This window comes from Sus scrofa, chromosome 9 (genome assembly GCF_054392235.1).
Source record: "Sus scrofa isolate SSC_HxYL_T2T_F1_AM1 chromosome 9, Sscrofa_HxYL_maternal_Yorkshire_Landrace_v2.0, whole genome shotgun sequence".
In the NCBI taxonomy this organism is placed as follows: Eukaryota; Metazoa; Chordata; class Mammalia; order Artiodactyla; family Suidae; genus Sus; species Sus scrofa.
Genome location: NC_139391.1, coordinates 126,370,686 through 126,393,533, shown reverse-complemented (window position 1 = coordinate 126,393,533; position 22,848 = coordinate 126,370,686). Strand labels below are relative to the sequence as shown.

Here is a 22,848-nt window from a genome sequence, read left to right as displayed (position 1 = left end):
TTTAAATTAAAAAAATAATGGGAGAAAGTGGGAACCCAGGGAGGGAGATGAAACAAAATTGAGTTGATAACTGGTATTCATGTTATAAAATCTACTTTTTTTTTCATTGTGGGAAAGTACACATCCTATAAAATTTACCATTTTAATCATTTTGTAGTGCACAGTTTAGTAGAATGAAGCACATTTTGCTACTTTTTTTGGTTTAAAATTCTCTAAAACAAAAGGTTAAAGTAAAAAATTTTTGAAGAAGCAAAAATAAAATACAGACATTATTGAGCATGTATTTCAATGGGGCAAAAATGGTTCTTGGAGGGCAAAAAAATCTTACCACTCATGTGTACAAAGCATAAAAATATACAGCCCATAAAAATACACAGTATATATGTGGTATTAAAATTTCATGAGGTTAGATGATCAGGAAAAATAATACCTAAAAAGTTTCTTTTAAAAAAAAAGATTATTATTTTTTTCATTATAGTTGATTTACAATGTTCTGTCTAAAAAAAGTTCTTTAGGAAGGTAAGAATGAATCATTTTGCCGAGTTAAGAATACCTAAATTAATCTCATTTCAGTGATAATTAAAATCCCTGGATGAAACAGCAAATCACAATGATGTTATCTCTTACCAACATATTTGTGAATGGTTCTAATTCTTTGTTTGGCTTTTGTTTCTCCTAGCAGAAGTCACTAAAATCATTTAAGTGTAAAGAAAACCCTAGGAACAATTTTTTCAAGAAAGGTATGTGAATAATTAAGTTTTACAACACACTTCTTACAAACCAATAAAGTAAATTTATTTAAATTACTAAAATAGCTTTCAAAGTCATTTACAGATCAGCTGCTACAGTTATTTTTTCCTGATACAAGTAATATTAGTGACTTTAAAATTATTTTGGTCAAAGAGACATTTAATAAAAACATCTGTTTCTCCATATAATACATATATGTATAAAATAAGCCTTTTCAAAAACTCTTATTTTAGAATCCTCTATAAATTAGAACATCTGACTTCTGATAGTCAGGAACAAATTACAGTGAGGGGTATAAATTTATGGATACTGGCAGTCCTGGAGGGAAGAAATGAGACCATACTGTACCACCACTCATTTACTCAAACGGTAAATGATGAAGCCACCGACAGGCTGTATTCTAAAAACAGTATTTTCATTTAATGGTTTGTAGACAATAAAAAAATAAGGCGGATCCAGAATTTTAGGATTCTAAGAAAATCAAAGCAGTTGACAAATGAGAAAGATGTTAGAGATGTAAAGTTAAAACCGAAATACTGTAGTAGTACAGTAATGAACAGTAGTACATTTTAACATTCTTCACATAAGGTAAACTCCACTTCCTTTTCCGGTTGAGGCACTCTTAATAGAATTTATCACATGCATAGTAAATCTTTATATCTGTTATAAGAGTATCACTAAAGGACTTAGACTGCAGCAAGTAGACACACAGAAATTCAAATCCTTCAACAGCCCAGGAAAGCTAGGTAACAAATGGTTTACCAATAATTATATTTCTTAAAAAATACTCTCAGGATATGACCAAAAGAAGCTGCTCTGAATTTACCCATTCTTTAAGAGCTGAGTGAACAAATATACTAAACCTTGTCACATACATGCTTCAAATCTTTGGGAGGACTAAAAATTTCTTAAAGGGGAACAAAAAGAAAATGTGGAAAACAAATCCCAATAGAATTCACTGAGGATGGATTTCACATATGTATGTTTGGCCAATCCTGAGTCTCAGTGGCTTATTTTAACATTTCATCTTGAAGACTTTTCCCCTCTTCCCTTCCCCATTCCACAACTTCTTCCTTTTCCCTTATTGCCTCTCCCAGCCGTCCTAAAATAAAGAAAAAAAAAACAAAAAAAAAACAAAACACCTCCAAACACACACAGATGACCTTTCACTTCTTTTGTTCCTATAAGCAGAAGCTGACTAAGGAATTCAAATCTGAAAGATGTAAAAGAGAACAAAATGGAAAAACCCACAGTTGTGTTTAGGGAGCTGTCTTACTAAAAACTCAATCAGCTCTGAAAAACATCTAAGTTAAAAAATCAGGAGGATTCATAGGAAGGCACCTAATCCCCCCCCCCACTGGTCATACCACCACAAAAAGGATTCCATCCAGAATCTAAGTAGATCCTCTATGGGACTGCATATAATTTATAGTCCTCAGATATCATTAACACAGATCTTAGTGGAAACAGGGAAACTATTCTCTCAAGTGACAGATAATTAGGCTGAATAAATGATTTAGAAGTTCCACGTTTACATAAGAACTTAAACGCCTTTAAAAAAAAAACAAAGTAGTTCTTCCATAAAGAGCTCCGAATCCTGTCTCTGGTTAGAAAGTCTGAAAGATTCGGAGATTCGGAAGACTTGAGACATGATTTTCTCTTCTGTCACCCCTCATAAGCAGATGCCCCTTTTCAGGTCGTTTTCAGGTTGGACAGGTAGGACCAAGTGAGAAATACGGCTCCAGAGTCCATTCAATTTGTCTGGGTCCATATGTTTGTAGGAGTCAGGTGTGTCCGAGTTGGTGAACTTAACTTGGAGGAAATCCCTCACTTTTTCTTCAATTTCCTTGAGGCCTAGACTGGTTCCGAGTGTCTCTTCCTCCAACAAGACAGTCAGGACTAAGGCTACATCTTTGAAGGCTGCATTTTCATGGTCACAATACTTATAGAAGATCAAAGTCGAGCCTGCAGGCAGTGACTCAAAGCGGTGTACCACAGCTGCATTCTGGCCATTTTTGAATCCATTGCTCAATTCCTCATCCACCTCTTGTTTGACAATATCACTATCTTGAGTAGCTTTGCCCGCCCCATCGATCCGGATGGCAGGGACACTGCGGAAGGAAGAATAGGCATCAGCAATTTGTTCACTCAGACACTTCAGTGCTTCTTCGGCATCTCGGGCAGCAGTGAGCAGCAAGATAGCAGGCTGAGGCCGAGGTTGAGAGCTATTAAGATGTTTTTCCAGGAATGTTTGGCTCCTTCTCCACAGCTTCTCATCTTGACCTTGGTACTTATTCATCAGTTGTTTCATCTGGTTCTGGAACTCTTGAACAGCAGTGGTTTCTGCCTCAGAAGTACGACTGAACCAAAAATTCCCAATGGCAAGAGCAACTATCACAACAGGGAACCACCACCACTTTATCTTGAAAAAAGATGTAGTTTTGGCTTGTCCAGTCACTTCTGTTCAGGAAAAAAAGAAATGACAGATACAAATATTATTTTCCTAGATTCAAGGGCAAGCGACTTTTAAAGCCAGTATTAATCTTTACAAATATTTGATTTAAAGAAGGGAGCTGATAATTTACTTCCTTTTTTTTTTTCTTCTGGCTACACCAATGGCACATGGAAGTTCCCAGATCAGGGACTGAACCCATGTCACAGCAGCAACCTAAGCCACTGAAGTGACAAAGCTGGCTCCTTAACTCATTGTGCCACAAGAGAACTCCTAATATACTTTCTTAAAGAAATTATTTATCATATGTGTATTAAGTTATGTGTATGAGTATGCATATGTATCCTCAATGTCAAAATGACAAGTCTTAGAGGAAAAAGCAGAATTTAAATATACGAAATGGGAAACTTTCCGTTGTGGCTCAACAGTAGTGAACCAGTGGACCAGTGTCCACGAGAATGCAGGTTCAATCCCTGGCCTTGCTCAGAGGGTTAAGGATCCAGCATTGCCATTAGCTGTGGTGTAGGTCACAGATGTGGCTCAGATCTGGCAGTGTTGTGGCTGTGGCCTTAAGTCAGCAGCTGCAGCTCTGATTTGACCCCTAGGCCTATGAACTTCCATATGCTGTGGTATGGCCCTAAAAAGAACAAAATAAAAGCAAAATAAATAAATATATGAAATGGCACATGCAAGTCAGAAAGAACACAATTTATAAAGCAAAATTCTATAACTACTGCTAATACTGGGAGGTGAACAATAAATATTAAGACACTTCACAAAATAGTTTCAAATTTGGAAACAATAGGGCTTATTATCCAGTGTCATTTTTTGAAGTATATAAAGGGATAAATAAAAGGGTAAATAAGTGAAATCTTCCTACGTGCATCCTAATGTTCATTGTAGCACTATTCACAATAGCCAAGACTTGGAAACAACCCAAATGCCCACTGACAGATGAGTGGATTAAGATGCAGTGCCTATAAATGATGGAAAACTACTCAGCCTCGAAAAAGAATGAAATAATGCCATCTGCAACAACATGTATTCAACTAGAGATTATCATACTGAAATAAGTCAGAAAGAGAAAGACAAGTACCATATGATATCACTTAATCTAAAATACGGCACAAATGAACCTATCTACAAAACAGAAACAGACTCATAGACACAGCAAACCAACTTGTGGTTGCCAAGGGGGTGGGGGGAGGGAGTGGGATGGACTGGGAGTTTGGGGTCAGTAGATGTAAATTATTACATTTAGAATGGATAAGCAATGAGGTCCTACTGTGTAACACAGGGAACTATATCCAATCTCCTGGGACAGACCACGATGAAAAGTAATACAAAAAAAAAAAAAAAATATATATATATATATATATATATATATTACTGAGTCACATTGTTGCACAGCTGAAATTGGCACAACACTGTAAATCAACTCTACTTTAATTAAAACAAACACAGAGTCAATGAAAAGGATGAAAAAAAATGTCTTCTGTGGCATCAAAGTTAACATTGGTAAATTCAGTTTGCAATTCATTCCTAATTCTTTTCGGAAATGATACCAATTTATATTTACTTAGTGCTTTTCAGTTTATAAAGCATTTTCTCATATATCATCTCATTTAATCATTTAACATGAAAGCCTCAATACTTTTACCCCTTTCTATTTATTGATTGACTGCTTCAGACTAATAATTGTAACACGGACCTTTTAGAGCAAGAGTTCTCAAAGTGTGGTGGGATCACTCAGAATCTCTTCAAAGGGGTGCTTGAGGTTAAAGCTATTCTCCTAACACTAAGATGTTATTTGCTTTCCCCCACCATGTTGACATCTGCACTGATGGTGCAAAAGAAAACTAACTGATGCTTTAGATGAATCACAGGGCAGTGGCACCAAACTGTACCAGGATAGGCTTTGTATTCTTCATGGCCAGGTATTCAAGGTTATCAGTTTCACTTAAGAATGCCCTTCATGAAGCAGTTAAAAGTATTTATCTTACTAGGAGTTCCCGTCGTGGTGCAGCAGAAATGAATTTGACTAGGAACTATGAGGTTGTGGGTTCGATCCCTGGCCTCGCTCAGTGGCTTAAGGATCTGGTGTTACCATGAGCTGTGGTGTAGGTCGAAGACTTGGCTTAGATCTGGCGTTGCTATGGCTGTGGCTGTGGCAGGCAGCTACAGCTCCAATTAGACCCCTAGCCTGGGAACCTCCATACCGCAGGGTGTGGCCCTAAAAAGACAAAAGACAAAAAAAAAAAAAAAAAAAATTTATCTTACAAAAATTCAACCCATGAGTATAAATCTTCACATTCTATATGAAGAAATGAGATGCGTATGTAAAGCACTTCTGTTACACTGCACAGTACCAGGGCTGTCTCAAGGAAAAGAACTTGGTGCAACTGAGCTGTGAGATGAACTAGGGCTTTTTGCACAGAATTTTTACTTGAAAGGATAACAGACAATCTATGGTTAGTTAGACTTTTCTATCTGGCAGACATTTTCTTGAAAATAAACAAGGTGAGCCTGTTGCCTTTAAGAAAACAACTGACAATATTTGTTCCCAATTATAAAAATTCAAGGTTTCAAGTGAAAACAAGGATTGTGGGAATATCTGCTTTCATGAGTCTAATGCTCCCAATACTTAGGACTTTTTGTCTTGAGGAGTTCCTGTCATGGTGCAGTGGTTAACGAATCCGACTAGGAACCATGAGGTCTCGGGTTCGATCCCTGGCCTTGCTCAGTGGGTTAAGGATCCGGCGTTGCCATGAGCTGTGGTGTAGGTTGCAGACGTGGCTCGGATCCCTCCTTGCTGTGGCTCTGGCGTAGGACGGCAGCTACAGCTCTGATTAGACCCCTAGCCTGGGAACCTCCATATGCCACGGGAGTGGCCCTAGAAAAGGCAAAAAGACAAAAAAAAAAAAAAAGGACTTTTTATCTTGAGACTGGTGGTGATCTTAACTAATGTGATCTTTTTTCCCCTAATTTAATTTTTATTTTATATTGGAGTATAGTTGATTTAAACGCTGTGTTAACAGTTTCAGTGTACAGCAAAGTGAATCAGTTATACATATACACATATCTTTTTTTTCAGATTCTTTTCCCATATAGCTTATTACAGAATACTGAGTAGAGTTCCCTGTGTTTTAAGTAGGTCCTTGTTGATTATCTGTTATTTATACAGTGTGTATATGTTAATCTCAAACTCCTAATTTATCCCTCCCCTTACCTTTCCACTTTGGTTACCATAAATTTGTTTTAGAAGTCTGTGAGTCTCTTTCCCTTTTGTAAATAAGTTCATTTGTATCCAATGTGATCTTTCTATTCTGTATGACAAATGTGTCAGCATTTGGAAGATCTACACAACTTAGTGAACCAACATTTTCCAAATGACCAGTGTATGATTCACATTCAAAGTACTAGAAAGACCAATGGGTTTTAATACAATAGAAAGCAGAAAGTTCATTACTATGGTTTCAGATTTCACATTTCATAACATTTAGAAAATACCACTTGAGTTTTATAGAGTATCAAAAGAGATCCACAACTATCCGAAGACTATAAAAATTTTACGTATCTCTACAAAGCTGGGTTTTTTGCAGATACTTCAACCAAAACAATACACTGAAACAGGCTAAATACAGAAGCAGATATGAAGCACCACCTCCAATTTATTAGGCCAGGTACTAAAGAGATTAAACACAAAGGAACCTATCACTCTTCTTACTATATTATTTTAAATCAAAATAATAAACATTAAAACACTTTTCAATTTTAATTTTTAGGTAAATATGGACAGTATAACCCATCTTTTAAAAGAAAAAGGTGTCTGGGGTACTTATTAATTTTGCTAGTGGAAAAGTGGCATTAAGGCCAAAGAATCTGGAGATCCCGTCAGGTCATGGCTCAGTGGTTAATGAACCCGACTAGTATCCATGAGGAAGCAGGTTCGATCCCTGGCCTTGCTCAGTGGGTTACCCAAGGAGCTGGCATTGCCGTGAACTGTGGCATAGGTTGAAGTCAGAGCTTGGATCCCGCGTTGCTGTGGCTGTGCTGTAGGCCTGCTGCTACAGCTTCAATTGGACCCCTTGCTTGGAACCTCTATATGCTGTGGGTGTGGCCCTAAAAAGACAAAAGACAAGGAAAGTAAAACAGACCAAAGAATCTGAGAATCACTATTATTTTCTTAGTACTCATTCAGGATAATAGACAGGTTTAGAGAATTAAAGACACTTGCCCCAAGACCAAAGAGAAGGTAAGGGGTCCAATCTAATTCAAACATAGGTTGGTAACTCTAAAAACAATGACAATTTCATTACATCATGCCATGTGCATCCTTCTTTTGACTCAATAAGGTTCACTTAGTTAATAGTATTAGTTGCTTTACTTATTAACTTTTAGTTTTGGTTTTATGGATAATAAAGGGGAGGGGGAAACTAGATGTTGTTTCATATAGTTTGTCCTTAAAGACTTTCACTGCTAGTAAAAATACATACTTTTTCCTTTGAAGTGTTCAAAATACAATTCTTCAAACAGCATTATTTAGTGTCAAAAAAAGTTAAAAATCATTATGATCAGCAATTTTAGAGACTCACTTACTAAAAGCTGAAGAGACAAACTTACGTTGGCTGGAGGTTGACGGCGACTGGTTTCCAAGCTCTGGTTTCTGAACACTGTCATCTAACGATAGGAGTGATAAAGACTGTCAATTTATGTTTCATAATTTCAGTATTTCCAATAGAAAAAGAAAATGCAAACTCCACCAAGAGAAAATAAGGCAGAGATCAGCCGGAAACAGAAGAAAAAGCAGAAGATCTGAGCGCCCATTAGATTGACAGCTGCTTGAGACACAAGATCTATTTCTTTCATAATTATTTATGGCATGTAATGGTCTAGTACAAAACATACACTTAATGCATTAGTTTTGTGAGAAAGCCTTGAAGAATTTGACCCAAATGATTTAATGCGAGTGGTGAAACATCTGGGACTAAGTTAAGAAGACAAAGAGGAGTTCCCGTCGTGGTGCAGTGGTTAACGAATCCGACTAGGAACCATGAGGTTGAGGGTTCGGTCCCTGCCCTTGCTCAGTGGGTTAACGATCCGGCGTTGCCGTGAGCTGTGGTGTAGGTTGCAGACGCGGCTCGGATCCCGTGTTGCTGTGGCTCTGGCGTAGGCTGGTGACTACAGCTCCGACTGGACCCCTAGCCTGGGAACCTCCATATGCCGCGGGAGCGACCCAAAGAAATAGCAAAAAGACAAAAAGACAAAAAAAAAAAAAAGAAGAAGACAAAGAAAATAAGCATAACTATAATAAAAGGAAATAAATTATACCATCTGAAAAACTGCCATATATTGAACGCTTGCCTGGTGATGATGCTGTAAAGAGGGAAAGAAGGACAAAATATGGATTACGGATTACTGAGCTTTCCGGTTAAGGCGTTTTGAGGTAAAACTCATTAATGCTCACTATTTCTACCTCAGACTGATTCAAACACCACTTCTGGTGCTTCTGAACATTTCAAATATCAGTAATATTTTAAAAATTACATTAAAGAACTTTTCACCATTTCTGTCATCAGACAACTAATTCTATTTTTTTTTTTTTTTTTTTTTTTTTGTCGTTTTAGGGCCACATCCATGGCATATGTGAGTTCACAGGCTAGGGGTTGAATCAGAGCTGTACCCACTGGCCTACACCACAACCACAGCAATGGGGAATCTCAGCCATCTCTGCGACCTACACCACAGCTCACAGCAACACTGGATCCTTAACCCACTGAGCAAGCTCAGGGATTGAATCCACGTCCTCATAGATACTAGTCGGGTTTGTTACCACTGAGCCACAGTGGGAACTCCAACAGACAAGTACTTCTGTTTTAGCTTTGCAGTTCAACAACAGATTTGAAAAATAACTTTCTTATAACTCTATCGAATCTCTATTTCCATCATTACTTTAGAAAGTAAATTAAATACTATCCAACTCTTCCTTTTTATCTTTCATCTTTCTTGGCATGGCCACATATTTAACATTTAAGAGAGGAAAAATGGAAAGTCAGAGTTCAGAAGGCGAAGAGGCAGAGTTATTTATTTGTATGACCTACATTTACCAATACTGCCATCTATCACCTGCCTAGAGTTCTATAACTTTTATGTGCATAAGTCATTTTTCTAGAACCTCTCCACAGTTTTCATTTGACAAACACTGGACTAAGTGGAGGAATAAAATTAGCACTGCTAAGATACAGAAATAGCCTTATTCTTGAATCACATGACAAAAAAAAAAAAAAAAAACTTAAAGTGAAATAAAATTACATCAACCTTAACTCTAAAGGCATATTATTTTGCAATTGCTAGTTTAGTCCAGGAAATTGCATCATTTTAGAAGCTTCTAAGTTAGGTTGTCAGAGTTAAAACTGCCTTACTTAAGAAAAAAAAATTCTATCAGATAATGTTTATCTTGAATACCTCACTACATGATTGCAAAGATCAAATAAAATATGAAAATGCTGTGAGATGCTACACTATGGTGATATTAATCATGAAGACTTGTTAAATAATATTATGAAACATGTAACATTTACATAAATTTACACAGAACATAAAATTAAGAAAACAAAATTAACACAAAAAACTAAGAAAAACTCCCATTTTCAATAGCATCGAAAAGAATAAAATATTTAAGAATATGATTATCCAAGGAGGTGAAAGAATTATACACCAAAACCTCTAAAACACTGATGAAAGACATTAAAGCAGACACAGACAAATGGAAACACATCCCATGGTCATGGATTGGAGAATTAATATTATTAAAATGTCCCTACTACCAAAAGCAATCTACAGATTTGGTACAATTTCTACCAAAATTCCTATGGCACTTTTTACAGAAACATAAAACAATTCTAAAATTTCCTATGGAACCACAAAAGATCACAAAGAGCCAAAACAACTTTGAGTAAGAAGAACAAAGCTGGGAGCTCCTATTGTGGCTCACTAGGTAAAGAACCTGACTAGTATCGATGAGGATCGGGGTTTAATCCCTGCGCTTGCTCAGTGGGTTAAGGATCTGGCATTGCCATAAGCTGTGGCATATAGTGTAGATGCAGCTCTCTCAGATCTCGTGTTGCTGTGGCTATGGCGTAGGCTGGCAGCTGCAGCTCTGACTGGACCTAGTCTAGGAACTTCCATATGCCACAGGTACAGCCGTAAAAAGAAAAATAAAGAAAGGAAGAAAAAGAAAAAACAACAAAGCTGAAGGCATCACACTTCCTCATTTCAAAATCTATGACAAAGCTAGTGTCATCAAAACATTATGTTACAGCCATAAGAACAGATGTACAGTCCAATAGAAGAGAACAGAGAATCAAAAATAAACCCATGAAGATATGCTCAACTGACCCTCAACAGGAGTGCCAAGAATACACAATGGGGAAATGACAGTCTCTTCAATAAATGGTGTTGAGAAAACTGGACAACCACGTACAAAAGAATGAAACTAGACCCTTATCTTATACCATACACAAAAATCAAGTCAAAATGGATTAAAGACTTAAACTAAGATCTGAAATACAACATTCTCAGAAGAAACATAAGGAAAAAGCTTCTTGAAGTTGGCCTTGGCAATGATTTCTTGGATATGACACCAAAAGTAAACAACCCACTGGGTTATGTCAAACTTAAAAAGCACAATGACATGTGATCAAAATCACAATGAGATACCACCTCACATTATCAAAGTTGACTATTATCGAGAAACCAAAAGAGCAAGGTGTGTTGAGAAGATGAGGACCCCTATACAGTGCTGGTGAGAAGATAAATTGGAGCAGCCACTGTGGAAAGAGTAAGAATGCTCCTTAGAAAGTAAAAAATGGACTACCATATGATCTAGCAATCCCACCTTTGAACAAATATATCCAAAGGAACTGAAATTAGGATTTTGGAGAGATATGTGAACACCCATGTTCACTGAAGAATATTCATAACAGCCAAGAAATGGAAGCAATCTAAATATCTACTGACAAATTAAAGAATAAAGAAAATGTGATACACACAGACACACACACACACACACACACAGGAATTATTCTTTGGCCTTCAAAAAGAAGGAAATCCTGCCACTTTTGACAACACAGAGGACATTACTCTAATGAAATAAGCCAGATAAAAGTGGACAAATACTTTATGATAACATTTACATAAGGAATCTAAAATAGTCAAATTCATAGAAGCTGACAGTAGAATGGTGGTTGCCAGGGGCTGTGGCAGGGGGGAATCAACAGATAGTAGTCAAAGGATACAAAATTTCAGTTAAATAAGATGAATAAATCCTAAAAATCTACTGTAGAGCAATTACCTTGTACTATATATTGAAAATTTAAATATATAAAATTAAAAGGGTAGATCTTATGTTAAGAGGGTAGATCTTAAGTGTTCTTACCACACACACACAAATAATAAGAAATAAATGATGGGAGAAAACTTTTAGAGGTGATGGCTATGTTTATGACGTAGATTGTGGTAACTGTTTCAGAGGTTCATGCCTATCTCCAAAATTATCAAGTTGTATACATTAAATACATACATTGTATACATTAAATGTATGTGCATAAAATAGTTTAAAAAACCATATAAGGGCAGCAAGTAAAGGAAACTACAGTTTAAGAGCATGTGAAACATTATTATTATTATTATTTTTTGTCTTTTTAGGGCTGCACTAGTGGCATATGGAATTTCCCAGGCTAGGGGTCAAATTGGAGCTCTAGCTGACAGCCTGGACCACAGCCACAGCAACATGGGATCTGAGCCACGTCTGCGACCTATACCACAGCTCACAGCAATGCTGGACCCTTAACCCACTGAGCAAGGCCAGGGATCGAACACGCATCCTCATGCATACTACTCGTGCTTGTTATCGCTGTGCCACTACAGGAACTCCCAAAATATAATTTCTTTAGGAAAAAAAATCCGGAGTTCCCTTTGTGGCTCAGCGGAAATGAATCTGACTGGTCTCCATGAGGACGCAGGTTCAATCCCTGGCCTCACTCAGTGGGTTAAGGATCTGGCGTTGCTGTGAGCCATGGTGTAGGTTGCAGACATGGCTTGGATCTGGCGTTACTGTGGCTGTGGTGTAGGCCAGCAGCTATAGCTCTGATTCGACCCCCAGCTTGGGAACTTCCATATGCTGTGGGTGCAGCCCTAAAGAGACCAAAAACAAAAAAAAATTCCATCAAGATAACATTTATCTTGAAAAACTTAATCCATGGTTGTAAAGATCAAATGAGACAATATATAAAAATGTTAAGTGCTCTTCTATGATGATTTTAATGATGTAGAATAGCTAAATAACATTTATTATATAACATGCAATATTTATATAATTCACAGAACACAAAGTTAGCAAGGTATATACTGCTGGGGTAGCACAGTGTTTAAAAATAAACTCTATCTTATTAAAAATATTATTAGAGAGGGAGTTCCCATCATGGCGCAGCAGAAATGAACCTGACTAGGAACAATGAGGTTGTGGTTCGATCCCTGGCCTCGCTCAGTGGGTGAAGGATCTAGTGTTGCTGAGAGCTGTGGTGTAGGTCGCAGATGTGGCTCAGATTTGGTGTTGTTGTGGCTCTGGTGTAGGGGGGCAGCTGTAGCTTTGATTAGACTTCTAGCCTGGGAACCTCCATATGCCATGGGTGTGGCTCTAAAAAGCAAAAAAAATATATATATATACATATATATATATATAATTAGAGACACTAATACAAATGCCTAAAAAACAGATCTTTTTAAAAAAATAGGCCATAGAGCTTTTCTAGTAGATAAGTATGGTAACGATCACACTATAAAAGCCAAGAGAAGAAGACATACATCTTTCATAGTTATTACTACTGAATGTTACACAATATACTGTTAACAATAAATAAGCATTAATTATGTGGTGTATTGAGACTTAAAAATTGTGTTCACATATATAACAAGCTCATTAGGAGTTCCCGTCGTGGCTCAGTGGTTAACGAATCCAACTAGGAACCATGAGGTTGCGGGTTCGATCCCTGGCCTCACTCAGTGGGTTAAGGATCCGGCACTGCCATGAGCTGTGGTGTAGCTTTGATTAGACTTTGATTAGACTTCACAGACGTGGCTTGGATCCCACATTGCTGTGGCTCTGGTGTAGGTTGGAAGCTACAGCTTGGATTAGATCCCTAGCCTGGGAATCTCCATATGCTGCAGGTGCTGCCCTAGAAAAGACAAAAAGACAAAAACAAAACAAAACAAAAACAAGCTCATTAGAATCACCTAGTTATAAGCACTATTGTCCCTACTTTAAAGATAAGAAAACTGAGGTCCACAAAGGTTAAGTGGCTTTATCAAGATCACTCAATCAGTAAGTAGAAGAGCTGGGGCTGGAACCCAATGCTCTAACCCGAAACTCTCCTCTTTTCTCTACACCACTTTTGGAGACAGCTTCCAAAGCATGTGTTTTAATGAAGCACAGACTCAGAGGTCTGACTCTCCATAGACAGTCTTCCTTATTCTCACTGCTTTATCTCCTGGGAAACAAGAAAAATAAAGACGGCGGTTCTATCTTTCCCAAAAGGTTTGGATACAGGGAGAAACCTAAACTGGGACCTGTCTACCCAGGGAACTGGTGCTAACGTAGGCTGATCATAATGATCTAAAGTCCGAGGCTCTTGAATACCTAAATCTGAAAATGACTTTTTTTTTCTCACCGATGTAGGCAGAAGTGTATAGTTAAAGACAATGAGATATGAATCTTGGAATGCTAAGGAAAAGCTTTTTCAAATGATCTTAGATTGAAAAGGAATCTAAAAGGCTGTTTGGAAACCACTGTAGTCTTCTACTTTGAAAATTCTTCTTTCTCACTGTTCTTATCTTAAAGTCCTTGGGAGGTCAAAAATCTAAAACATTTTATCTGCATCTTAATGTGCAAACTTCTGCTATATAATTTCTGTTTAACTCTCAAAGTCCTATATATATGGTAGAGGGCTATCAATCAGCATACAACTATTTAAGTCTTAAGTATACACACTTAAGGCAAAGGAATGCAAACAGATAAAATACTACAAATGTGCTATCGATTTAGCAACCATAAAAATCTATTTCTACATTAACTTGATCTTTAATACAATTTTTTCCCTTCTGCCTTGTATTTGTACAGTGTCTTATTAGAGAAAATAAAAGTACAAACATTTTTTGGAGTTCCCCGTAGTGGCTCAGTGATTAACGAATCCAACTAAAAACCATGAGGTTGCAAATTCGATCCCTGGCCTTTCTCAGTGGGTTAAGGATCTGGCGATGCCGTGAGCTATAGTGTAGGTCGCAGACACGGCTCAGATCCAGCGTTGCTGTGGCTCTGGCGTAGGCTGGTGGCTACAGCTCTGATTCAACCCCTAGCCTGGGAACCTCCATATGCTGTGGGAGCGGCCCAAGAAATGGCAAAAAGACAAAAAAAAAAAAAAAAGTACAAACATTTTTGACAACAATATGTACTACATTTCACTTTTCTGGAAGTAATTATCTAATTAATATTAATTACCCAGAATATACAGTTAAGAGGTAAGAAGTAACATAAGACTCTGGAGCTTTTCATAGCAATAAATACTTAAACTCATACAGTTTTGATTCCAAGAGTATCCCTCAGATCTTCAAAATAAGTTTTAATTGTTGATACTGGTTATAAACATAATCCTAATAAGCTGAATAATTAATATTTAGCTAACTATAACAGATCAAGAAGAACAAATTTTAAGAGGAAATGCTTTTTTTATTTTCTTTTTTGGACTGCACCCACGGCATATGGAAGTCCCTAGGCTAGGGGTCGAATTGGACCTGCACCTGCTGGCCTTCGTCATAGCTATAGCAACGCAGTATCCAAGCTGCGTCTGTGACCTACACTGAAGCTCACAGCAACACCGGATCCCTGACTCACTGACTGAGGCCAAGGATTGAACTTGCGTCCTCATGGGTACTAGTTGGATTCACTTTCTGTTGCACCACAACGGGAACTCCAGGAAATGGTTTTCTAAGAACAAGAATACACAGCAATAGGAGATGACAGCCAACAGCAGGGTGAGGACAAAAAGCTGAAGAACTCACTTATATGCAGGGCAAAACTTCACTGCTAGGAAAAAATGAATTATGACCGTCACTACTTTACTGCTGGAAAAACAAAGCCAGAATATTTACCTTAACCAACTAGATTTAGTCATTTCATAAGCAAGCGCTGTATGATGGCGAAAGTTTCTTGCTTATCTAGTAGTTAAGGACTTGGCATTGTCACTCCTGTATCACAGGTTTGATCCCTGGCCTGGGAACTTCTACGTGCCACAGGAATGGCCAAAAAAACAATAACAACAACAAACTCCCCACACACACAAAAAAAAAAGCAAAATAAAAAAAGAAGCTATACGATGGGGATTTTTATTTTTTTTTATTTTAATTTTTTTTTTGTCTTTGTCTTTTCTAGGGCCACACCCGCGGCAGGTAGAGGGTCCCAGGCTAGGGGTCCAATTGAAGCTGTAGCCACCAGCCTACATCAGAGCCACAGCAACACCAGATCTGAGCCATGTCTGCGACCTACACCACAGCTCACGCAATGCTGGATCTTTAAGCCACTGAGCGAGGCCAGGGACCGAACCTGCAACCTCATGGTTCCTAGTCAGATTCATTAACCACTGAGCCATGACGGGAACTCCTGATGGGGATTTTTATATTCTCTAAATAAAAGTATGGGAATATCTAATGACCTCAAGACCTACTGTGGTTACATAAGTAAGGAAGAGGTAGAGGTTAAAGGTCACTTAAGGCATGGCATGGATTTTTCTTTTAAATACAGTCAAGGTTTAAGGTAGACAATGCTATAGAAATTACGATAGACACTCTATTCAAAGCATGATGGTTGTATCACGCTTACTTATTTCTTAAATCCTGTGACATTTAATCCATTTTAAACCCAAACTTGAAAATAGAATTTAAGGATTTCACCCTTTATTACTTAAAATAATGGGTATTCAAACCTGCTCTAATGCAGTTATTTACATAAAAGCAAATAATCTGTTAAAAATAAAAAAGAGGTACTAACAGAGTAGAATTTCATTTTTACGTACAGACTGTGCTGCTGCCAGACAGAACTGACTACTGGTCAGGTGCAGACTCCTGGTTTTCTCACACTGCTATACTCTCCCAGTCTGTCTCCTGCCAGTTCAAGTAGATGGAACTAAATAAACTAGTAATCATAGGTATCTGTTATTAATGAAATCACAAACAATCCAAATGCTTACCTGAAGAACTAGTTTTATATGTTAAATAATCAAGAAAACAGCAAATAAAATTCCTTCAATAACAGAGATTTATCAACTTACTCTGCATCCTAGTCCTTATTCTTGTTGTTTGTTCAACCCACTGCTGCGGATTTTTTTGATATCCCGAGCCTGAGACAAACAGATATACATCAAGATATCATTTCACATACTTTGAAAATGTACACTACACCCTAGTGTTACAAGGCAAATTTATCAAAAAGGCACAGCAAAAGCAATAGGTTCCAAAGTAAAAGATAATGTCAAAGGATCAGATCAGTGAGGAGGAACTGCCTCTCATAGCAAAAGAGGCAGCAAATAAACACGGAGACAAAAACCATGTGCAAGGCTCTGATAAGGTCTGTGAGAATGACTGCATTCATCAACCCTGAACTTCATTAACACCGTGGTGCCGATTCAGAAGAAAAAGTTAACTATTTGCTTTTGTAAATGAATTATTTCTGGTAGAGTAGTCCTGAATACATTTCCACATCACAGAGTAATTACAACATATAACGCCAATTTAAGGCAAAGGGGGTAAAATGACTGAAAATCCTATTCAAATTTTTATTGGCTGAATAAGACTGGCTTAAAATTGGCTGACTGATAAGAGAAGAGACATCCAACCACTTACTTAGCACTAATGGCTGCTTATCAAGAGTTATAAAGTCTCCACCTGAAAAAACAAAGACAATGTCATAGCATATTTGGAAATTAAAACAAATGAAGATGTCACACAGATATTTTGCTTGTTTACTTACAGATACCCAAAACAAAAACAAAAAAAATCCTTCTTCCATCAGTTCCAAACATATACAATACATACGTATTTTCCCTTTTCAAAATTTCAAAATACTCAGGAATTGGATAATAAGCCATCAAATAGGGGCTAAATGTATTGAATGTTTACCAGGTACCAGGTATAATTTTATTAATTTTCACACTTTATACGGTGGATACTATTAAGCCTATTTTGCAAATAAGGAAACTGAAATTGGTAATTTGCCCAAGATTACATATCTAAAGGTAGAAGGACAGAGATATAAACCCAGGCAGTTCACATATAATGGTATATACTATATAAGCAAATTTGTACACACGGCAAAGCAGCTATGAAGTAATGATGCTACTTCATGTTTTGGGATGGTATTTAAAGGACAACTGTAAAATGATACACCGGGATAATTAGAAAATTGTATTTCAAACAATTATAACACTGTAAATTTCCAAATGTGTCCTGAAGAAACAAGTTACTTCTACCTACTGATACAAATATAACATAAAAGTATGTTCAACTTAAGTTTTTTCTAACCACAAATGCAACAGAGATGTACCACTGCAGAAATGCAACCAAAAAATTCATTAATGTCTTTTAAGTGCCTACTATATACAAAACGTTATAGGGAAAATCATGATGAGTAAGACAGATATATGTATTTCAGGTCAGTTTGCAGTCTACACTAACAAAGTAACTTTTTAAAAAAGCAGACGCATGCTTTTTTTTTTTCCCTTTTCTTTTTATGGCCACACCTGTGGTATATGGAAGTTCCTGGGCTAGGGGTCAAATTGGAGTCGCTAGCCTACTCCATAGTCACTGCAATGCAAGATCTGAGCCTCATCTGTCACCTATGCCACAGCTTGTAGCAACACCGGATCCTTAACCCACTGAGTGAGGCCAGGGATCAAACCCGCATCCTCACAGACACTATGTTGGGTTCTTAACCCAATGAACCACAATGGGAACTCCTAGACACATGCTTTTTTTTAATATTATCTGTCACTGATTCTAAAAAGTAATTTTTAAAAAACACCTCTGATTTAGGGCTGCATCTTATAATCTATGGTAGGTAACAGTTTAAATGGATGGTTTTTCTTTCTCAGTGATACATAAAAACAATGGCCTCTTAGATTCAAAGGAATATATATTGATCACCTAACTGTATAAAAACAAATCATCTTCCATAACTGAGAGGGATTCCATTGCATACTTACAGCATAATTAATAACGGGAGACACATTTCAGAGCTTCCAAAGATCAAAGATTTAGAATAACAAAAGGGCAAATATCCAAGATGATTCAGAGGATAATTTTCTATAAATGATTTATTTCTGTTTCAGTTGCTTTTGTTTTGTCTCAGTTTAAATTCTAAACCAAGAATCCACTAAAAATATAAAGTATAATACACAGTAATTATAAAAGAGATTTCCAAACACTTTTTCATTAAAAATAGTTTCATATTTTTAAAACGGTGATGTGGAAGGAAAAAAAAAATCCTTGAAGATTTTACATTCAAGGATATTTTTGGTTTATTTAATAATTAATTCAAATTCTGGGACTTGACTTAAAAATGGAAAAAAGAAAAAAACTGTAATTTCTGCTTAATCTAAGAAATATATATCCATTGTACATAATATGCAAAATATAGAAAAAAACTAAAGGAAAAATTTCAACAATGATTCTACCATCCTGAACAAATCATTGTTAGCATTTTATTACTTCCAATCTTTTTTATGTGTTATATTTTTTCAACATTGTATTACGAAAATTTGCGAAGTTGTAAGCAAGGCTGAAAGACTTTTATATATGTACCAACTAACTTACCATTAATATTTTTACTATACCTGATGTATTACTTATTTATTCATCCTTCCAAACTTCTGGAACACAGTTGAAATTACACCATATAAGGAGGTTCAAATTACTATATTAGTTAATTAAACTAAAACAATCAACAAATTTATATTATAAGGACATTTAACAAATCATAGAAAGCCATAGTTTTGGGTTTTTTTTTTTTTAATTCAAATTCAAGGTTGGGCTCAGAGATGATTAACTCAAGAAGCAAATTCAATACACAAAGTGAGTTTTTTTTTAGCATTAATTATACCTCAATTTCAACATTTTACATTAAACTGCAAAAGAGGATCTTCAAAAATAAGAATAGCATTTGACCACAGTGACAGGCAGACTTCAAGGGTGTAAATTATGGTGTAACTTACTTTGCGATGACTGCCAAAGTGATTCTGGATATTGACTTGATGATCTGGTGGTTTGGTCTAAAAATAAAAAAGAAATATTATACACTTAATAAAGAATGTTTAACTTTTTAAATGCACATTTCACCAGAGAACAATGAGTAATCAAAAGGGCAAAATTATTCAAATAGGAGTTTCTGGCATGGCTCAGCAGTAATGAACCAGACTAGTATCCATGAGGACATGGGTTTGATCCCTGGCCCCGGTCAGTGGGTTAAGGATCTGGTGTTGCTGTGAGTTGTAGGGTAGGTCACAGATTCAGCTCGGATCCTACATTGCTGTGGCTGTGGCACAGGCCGATGGCTACAGCTCCAATTTGACTGCTAGCCTGGAAACTTGCATGTATTGCGGGTGAAGCACCCTCCCCTCAAAAATTCAGATAAACTCCAGGGAATTCAACTTTTGGATGTATAATATATTTTTAAAAAGTTTCCAAAGGGTCACATTATATTTAAAAATTATCTACCTTTTTTTAAAAAAAAAAACAAGATATAGAACATGGCATGAGGTGAATGAGACAAGAAACCTTTGAGTTAGGGAAAATTTTGAAAGTTTATAATAATGGATATTCTTAAAATCATTACCATCCATTTTGCCTTTAATTTTTCTTGGGAGTGGTCAATACATTATGTATTTTAGTCTTCCCTTCTCTTTTTTTTGGCTGTACCTGTGGCATGTGGAAGTTTCCAGGCCAGGGACTGAACGTGCATCATAACAGCAACCTGAGCAGCTACAGTGACAACGCCAGATCCTTTATTTTCTGAGCCACCAGGGTACCCCAGTCTTCCCTTCTTAAAAATGTTTTTCATTTAAAAGTGGAATTTATAATAAAATATGTTTAAAAGTGATCATATTGCTATGTTGGAGGCAAAAGCATTTGACATGTCCAGGTGGTGACTAAGTATTTTTGTTAGTGTACTTCTGTAACTAAAAAAACTGTAGGCATCAATCTCCAAAACATTTTTCTTTGTAATACATAATACAAGCATTACTAAAATATTAACTAATGCATTATATATAAAACAAGAATGGATGAAATAAAACAGATATACACATAAAATTCTAATATTTTCTTCCTATACTCCAATGGGTCTTCTTGCACCTCTTCAATAACTGGTCCAGAAGCTAATCTAGAAAGATGAGTATTCTTTTTTTTTTTTTTTTTTTTTTGGTCTTTTTGCCTTTTCTAGGCCACTTCCCATGGCATACGGAGGTTTCCAGGCTAGGGGTCTAATTGATTGGAGCTGTTGCCATCAGTCTATGCCAGAGCCACAGCAATGTGGGATCCAAGCTGCATCTTCAACCTACACCAGAGCTCACGGCAACGCCGGATCCTTAACCCACTTAGCAAGGCCAGGGACAGAACCCGCAACCTCATGGTTCCTAGTCAGATTTGTTAACCACTGTGCCACGACAGGAACGCCGAGTATTCTTCTTAATATGCTTCACCTCTTTGTTCTTGAGCTAGAGTTTTCTTCTGCATAGGGTTATGGGTGCTTCAGTAGGAATTTATTGCAATTCTAAAGGGATCACGGAGCCTGGGGTTTATGATGTTTCAAAGGTAGCACCGGTAGCAATGGCTATACGAATGGCTTAATTAGTATTTAATTTTTAGAGCTTTATTTATGCGTATATGAAAACTAACAATAGCACTTAATTTCAGTGTTTACTATGTTTCAGACCTTCTAAGTAAATTAACCTCATAACCCAGATGAGGAAACTGAGGAACACAAAAGTAAAGCAACTGCCTGAGGGGCACAAAGCTAGTAGCAGAGGAGTGAAACCCAGGGATTCTGGCTCCAGAGCCCACGTTCTGAACCACTACCCTAGGGTGCTGCATTTCTCCTTTGGGATTTCTGTATCAGGAAAGAATGGAAAATAAGGAAGAGTGGGAAACAGAATACCAAATGCCCATAAACCAGCTTTGGAGCTTATTTTTGAAGTGGAATAATTAAGTAAAATAGAGGAATCACAAAAATTCTCAAAAGGTAGTGAGGGATAAGCAGAGTTAATCTTATATTTATATTTAACAGGACTAAAATATAAAATTACTTATTGTTTATGCAGCTTAAAAGTTTAACCAGCACCCTCATAAGCCTCAAGTTGATTTTTTTTTTCCTTCAAGTCAACTCTTTCCTTGAATAAACATAAACATAAATTAGCATCAACAATCAAAAACTGTCACTGCTAACTTGGTGTGATTTGAACAATTCAGAGATAAAAGAGGTAATCTAAGTACACTGAAACTTCCTAAAAGTTAACACTCCTGACAGTGTAGTGAGTCAATGCCAATGTGAACAGTTTCTCTATAAAACTTTTTTAAAACCACAAATAACTCTTCTTTTGAGCACAAAAATATCTCATGTTCCATAAATAACAAAACAAAGTAAAATGTGCTTTGTTTATTTATTTTTACATTTTTTTTTTGCCTTTTTAGGGCCACACCTGCAGCACATGGAGGTTCCCAGGCTAGGAGTCTAATTGGAGCTGTAGCCACTGGCCTATACCACAGCCACAGCAATGTCAGATCCAAGCCACGTCTGCGACCTATACCACAGCTCACAGCAACGCCAGATCCTTGACCTGCTGAGTGAGGCCAGGGATCAAACTTGCAACCTCATAGTTCCTAGTCGGATTCGTTTCTACTGCGCCATGATGGGAACCTCGGCTTTGTTTATTTAGATATTACATTACCAATCAGATATATACATGGAATTAGTAATTTTAATAAATATTAAAAAGTATGCAACTTTTCTATTAACAATAGCCAAGATATGGAAACAACCTACATGTCCATTGACAGATGAATGGATTAAGAAGATGGGGTATATACACACAATGGAAAATTACTCAGCCATTGAAAAGAACAAAATAATGCCATTTGCAGCAACTTGGATGGAACTAGAGACTCTCATACTAAATGAAATAAGTCAGAAAAAGAAAGACAAATACCATATGATATCACATATATCTGGAATCCAATATATGGCACAAATGGACCTTTCCACAGAAAAGATGTACTTGGAGAACAGACTCGTGGTTGCCAAGGGGGAGGGAGGGGGATAGACTGGGAATCTGGGGTCAATAGTTGCAAACTATTGCCTTTGGAATGGATAAGCAATGAGATCCTGCTGTATAGCACTGGGAACTACATCTAGTCACTTACGATGGAGCATGATGGAGGATAATGTGAGAAAAAGAATGTATATATATATATGTGTGTGACTGGGTCACTTTTCTGTAGAGGAGAAAATTGACAGAACACTGTAAACCAGCTATAATGGAAAAAATAAA

The 22,848-nt window shown here is 36.8% G+C and overlaps 1 protein-coding gene across 6 annotated transcripts in view; it reads right to left on the bottom strand.

Annotated features, from left to right (window-relative positions):
* Positions 1–773: 773 nt before the first annotated feature.
* Positions 774–22,848, bottom strand: part of TOR1AIP1 (torsin 1A interacting protein 1) — a 51,257-nt gene continuing 29,182 nt past the window's right edge. For 3 of the 6 annotated variants that reach the window (XM_021063744.2, XM_084977812.1, XM_084977813.1), the window contains 5 exons: positions 19,519–19,575; positions 17,153–17,194; positions 16,582–16,650; positions 7,826–7,882; positions 774–3,210 (listed from right to left, as the gene is read on the bottom strand). In XM_021063744.2, coding sequence (XP_020919403.2) covers positions 2,423–3,210; positions 7,826–7,882; positions 16,582–16,650; positions 17,153–17,194; positions 19,519–19,575 — 1,013 coding nt within the window. In that variant the 3' untranslated portion in view covers positions 774–2,422. Of the gene's footprint in view, positions 3,211–7,825; positions 7,905–8,533; positions 8,579–16,326; positions 16,651–17,152; positions 17,195–19,518; positions 19,576–22,848 lie in introns of all 6 variants that reach the window. The other 3 variants (XM_084977810.1, XM_084977811.1, XR_014816361.1) reach the window with 2 other exon arrangements.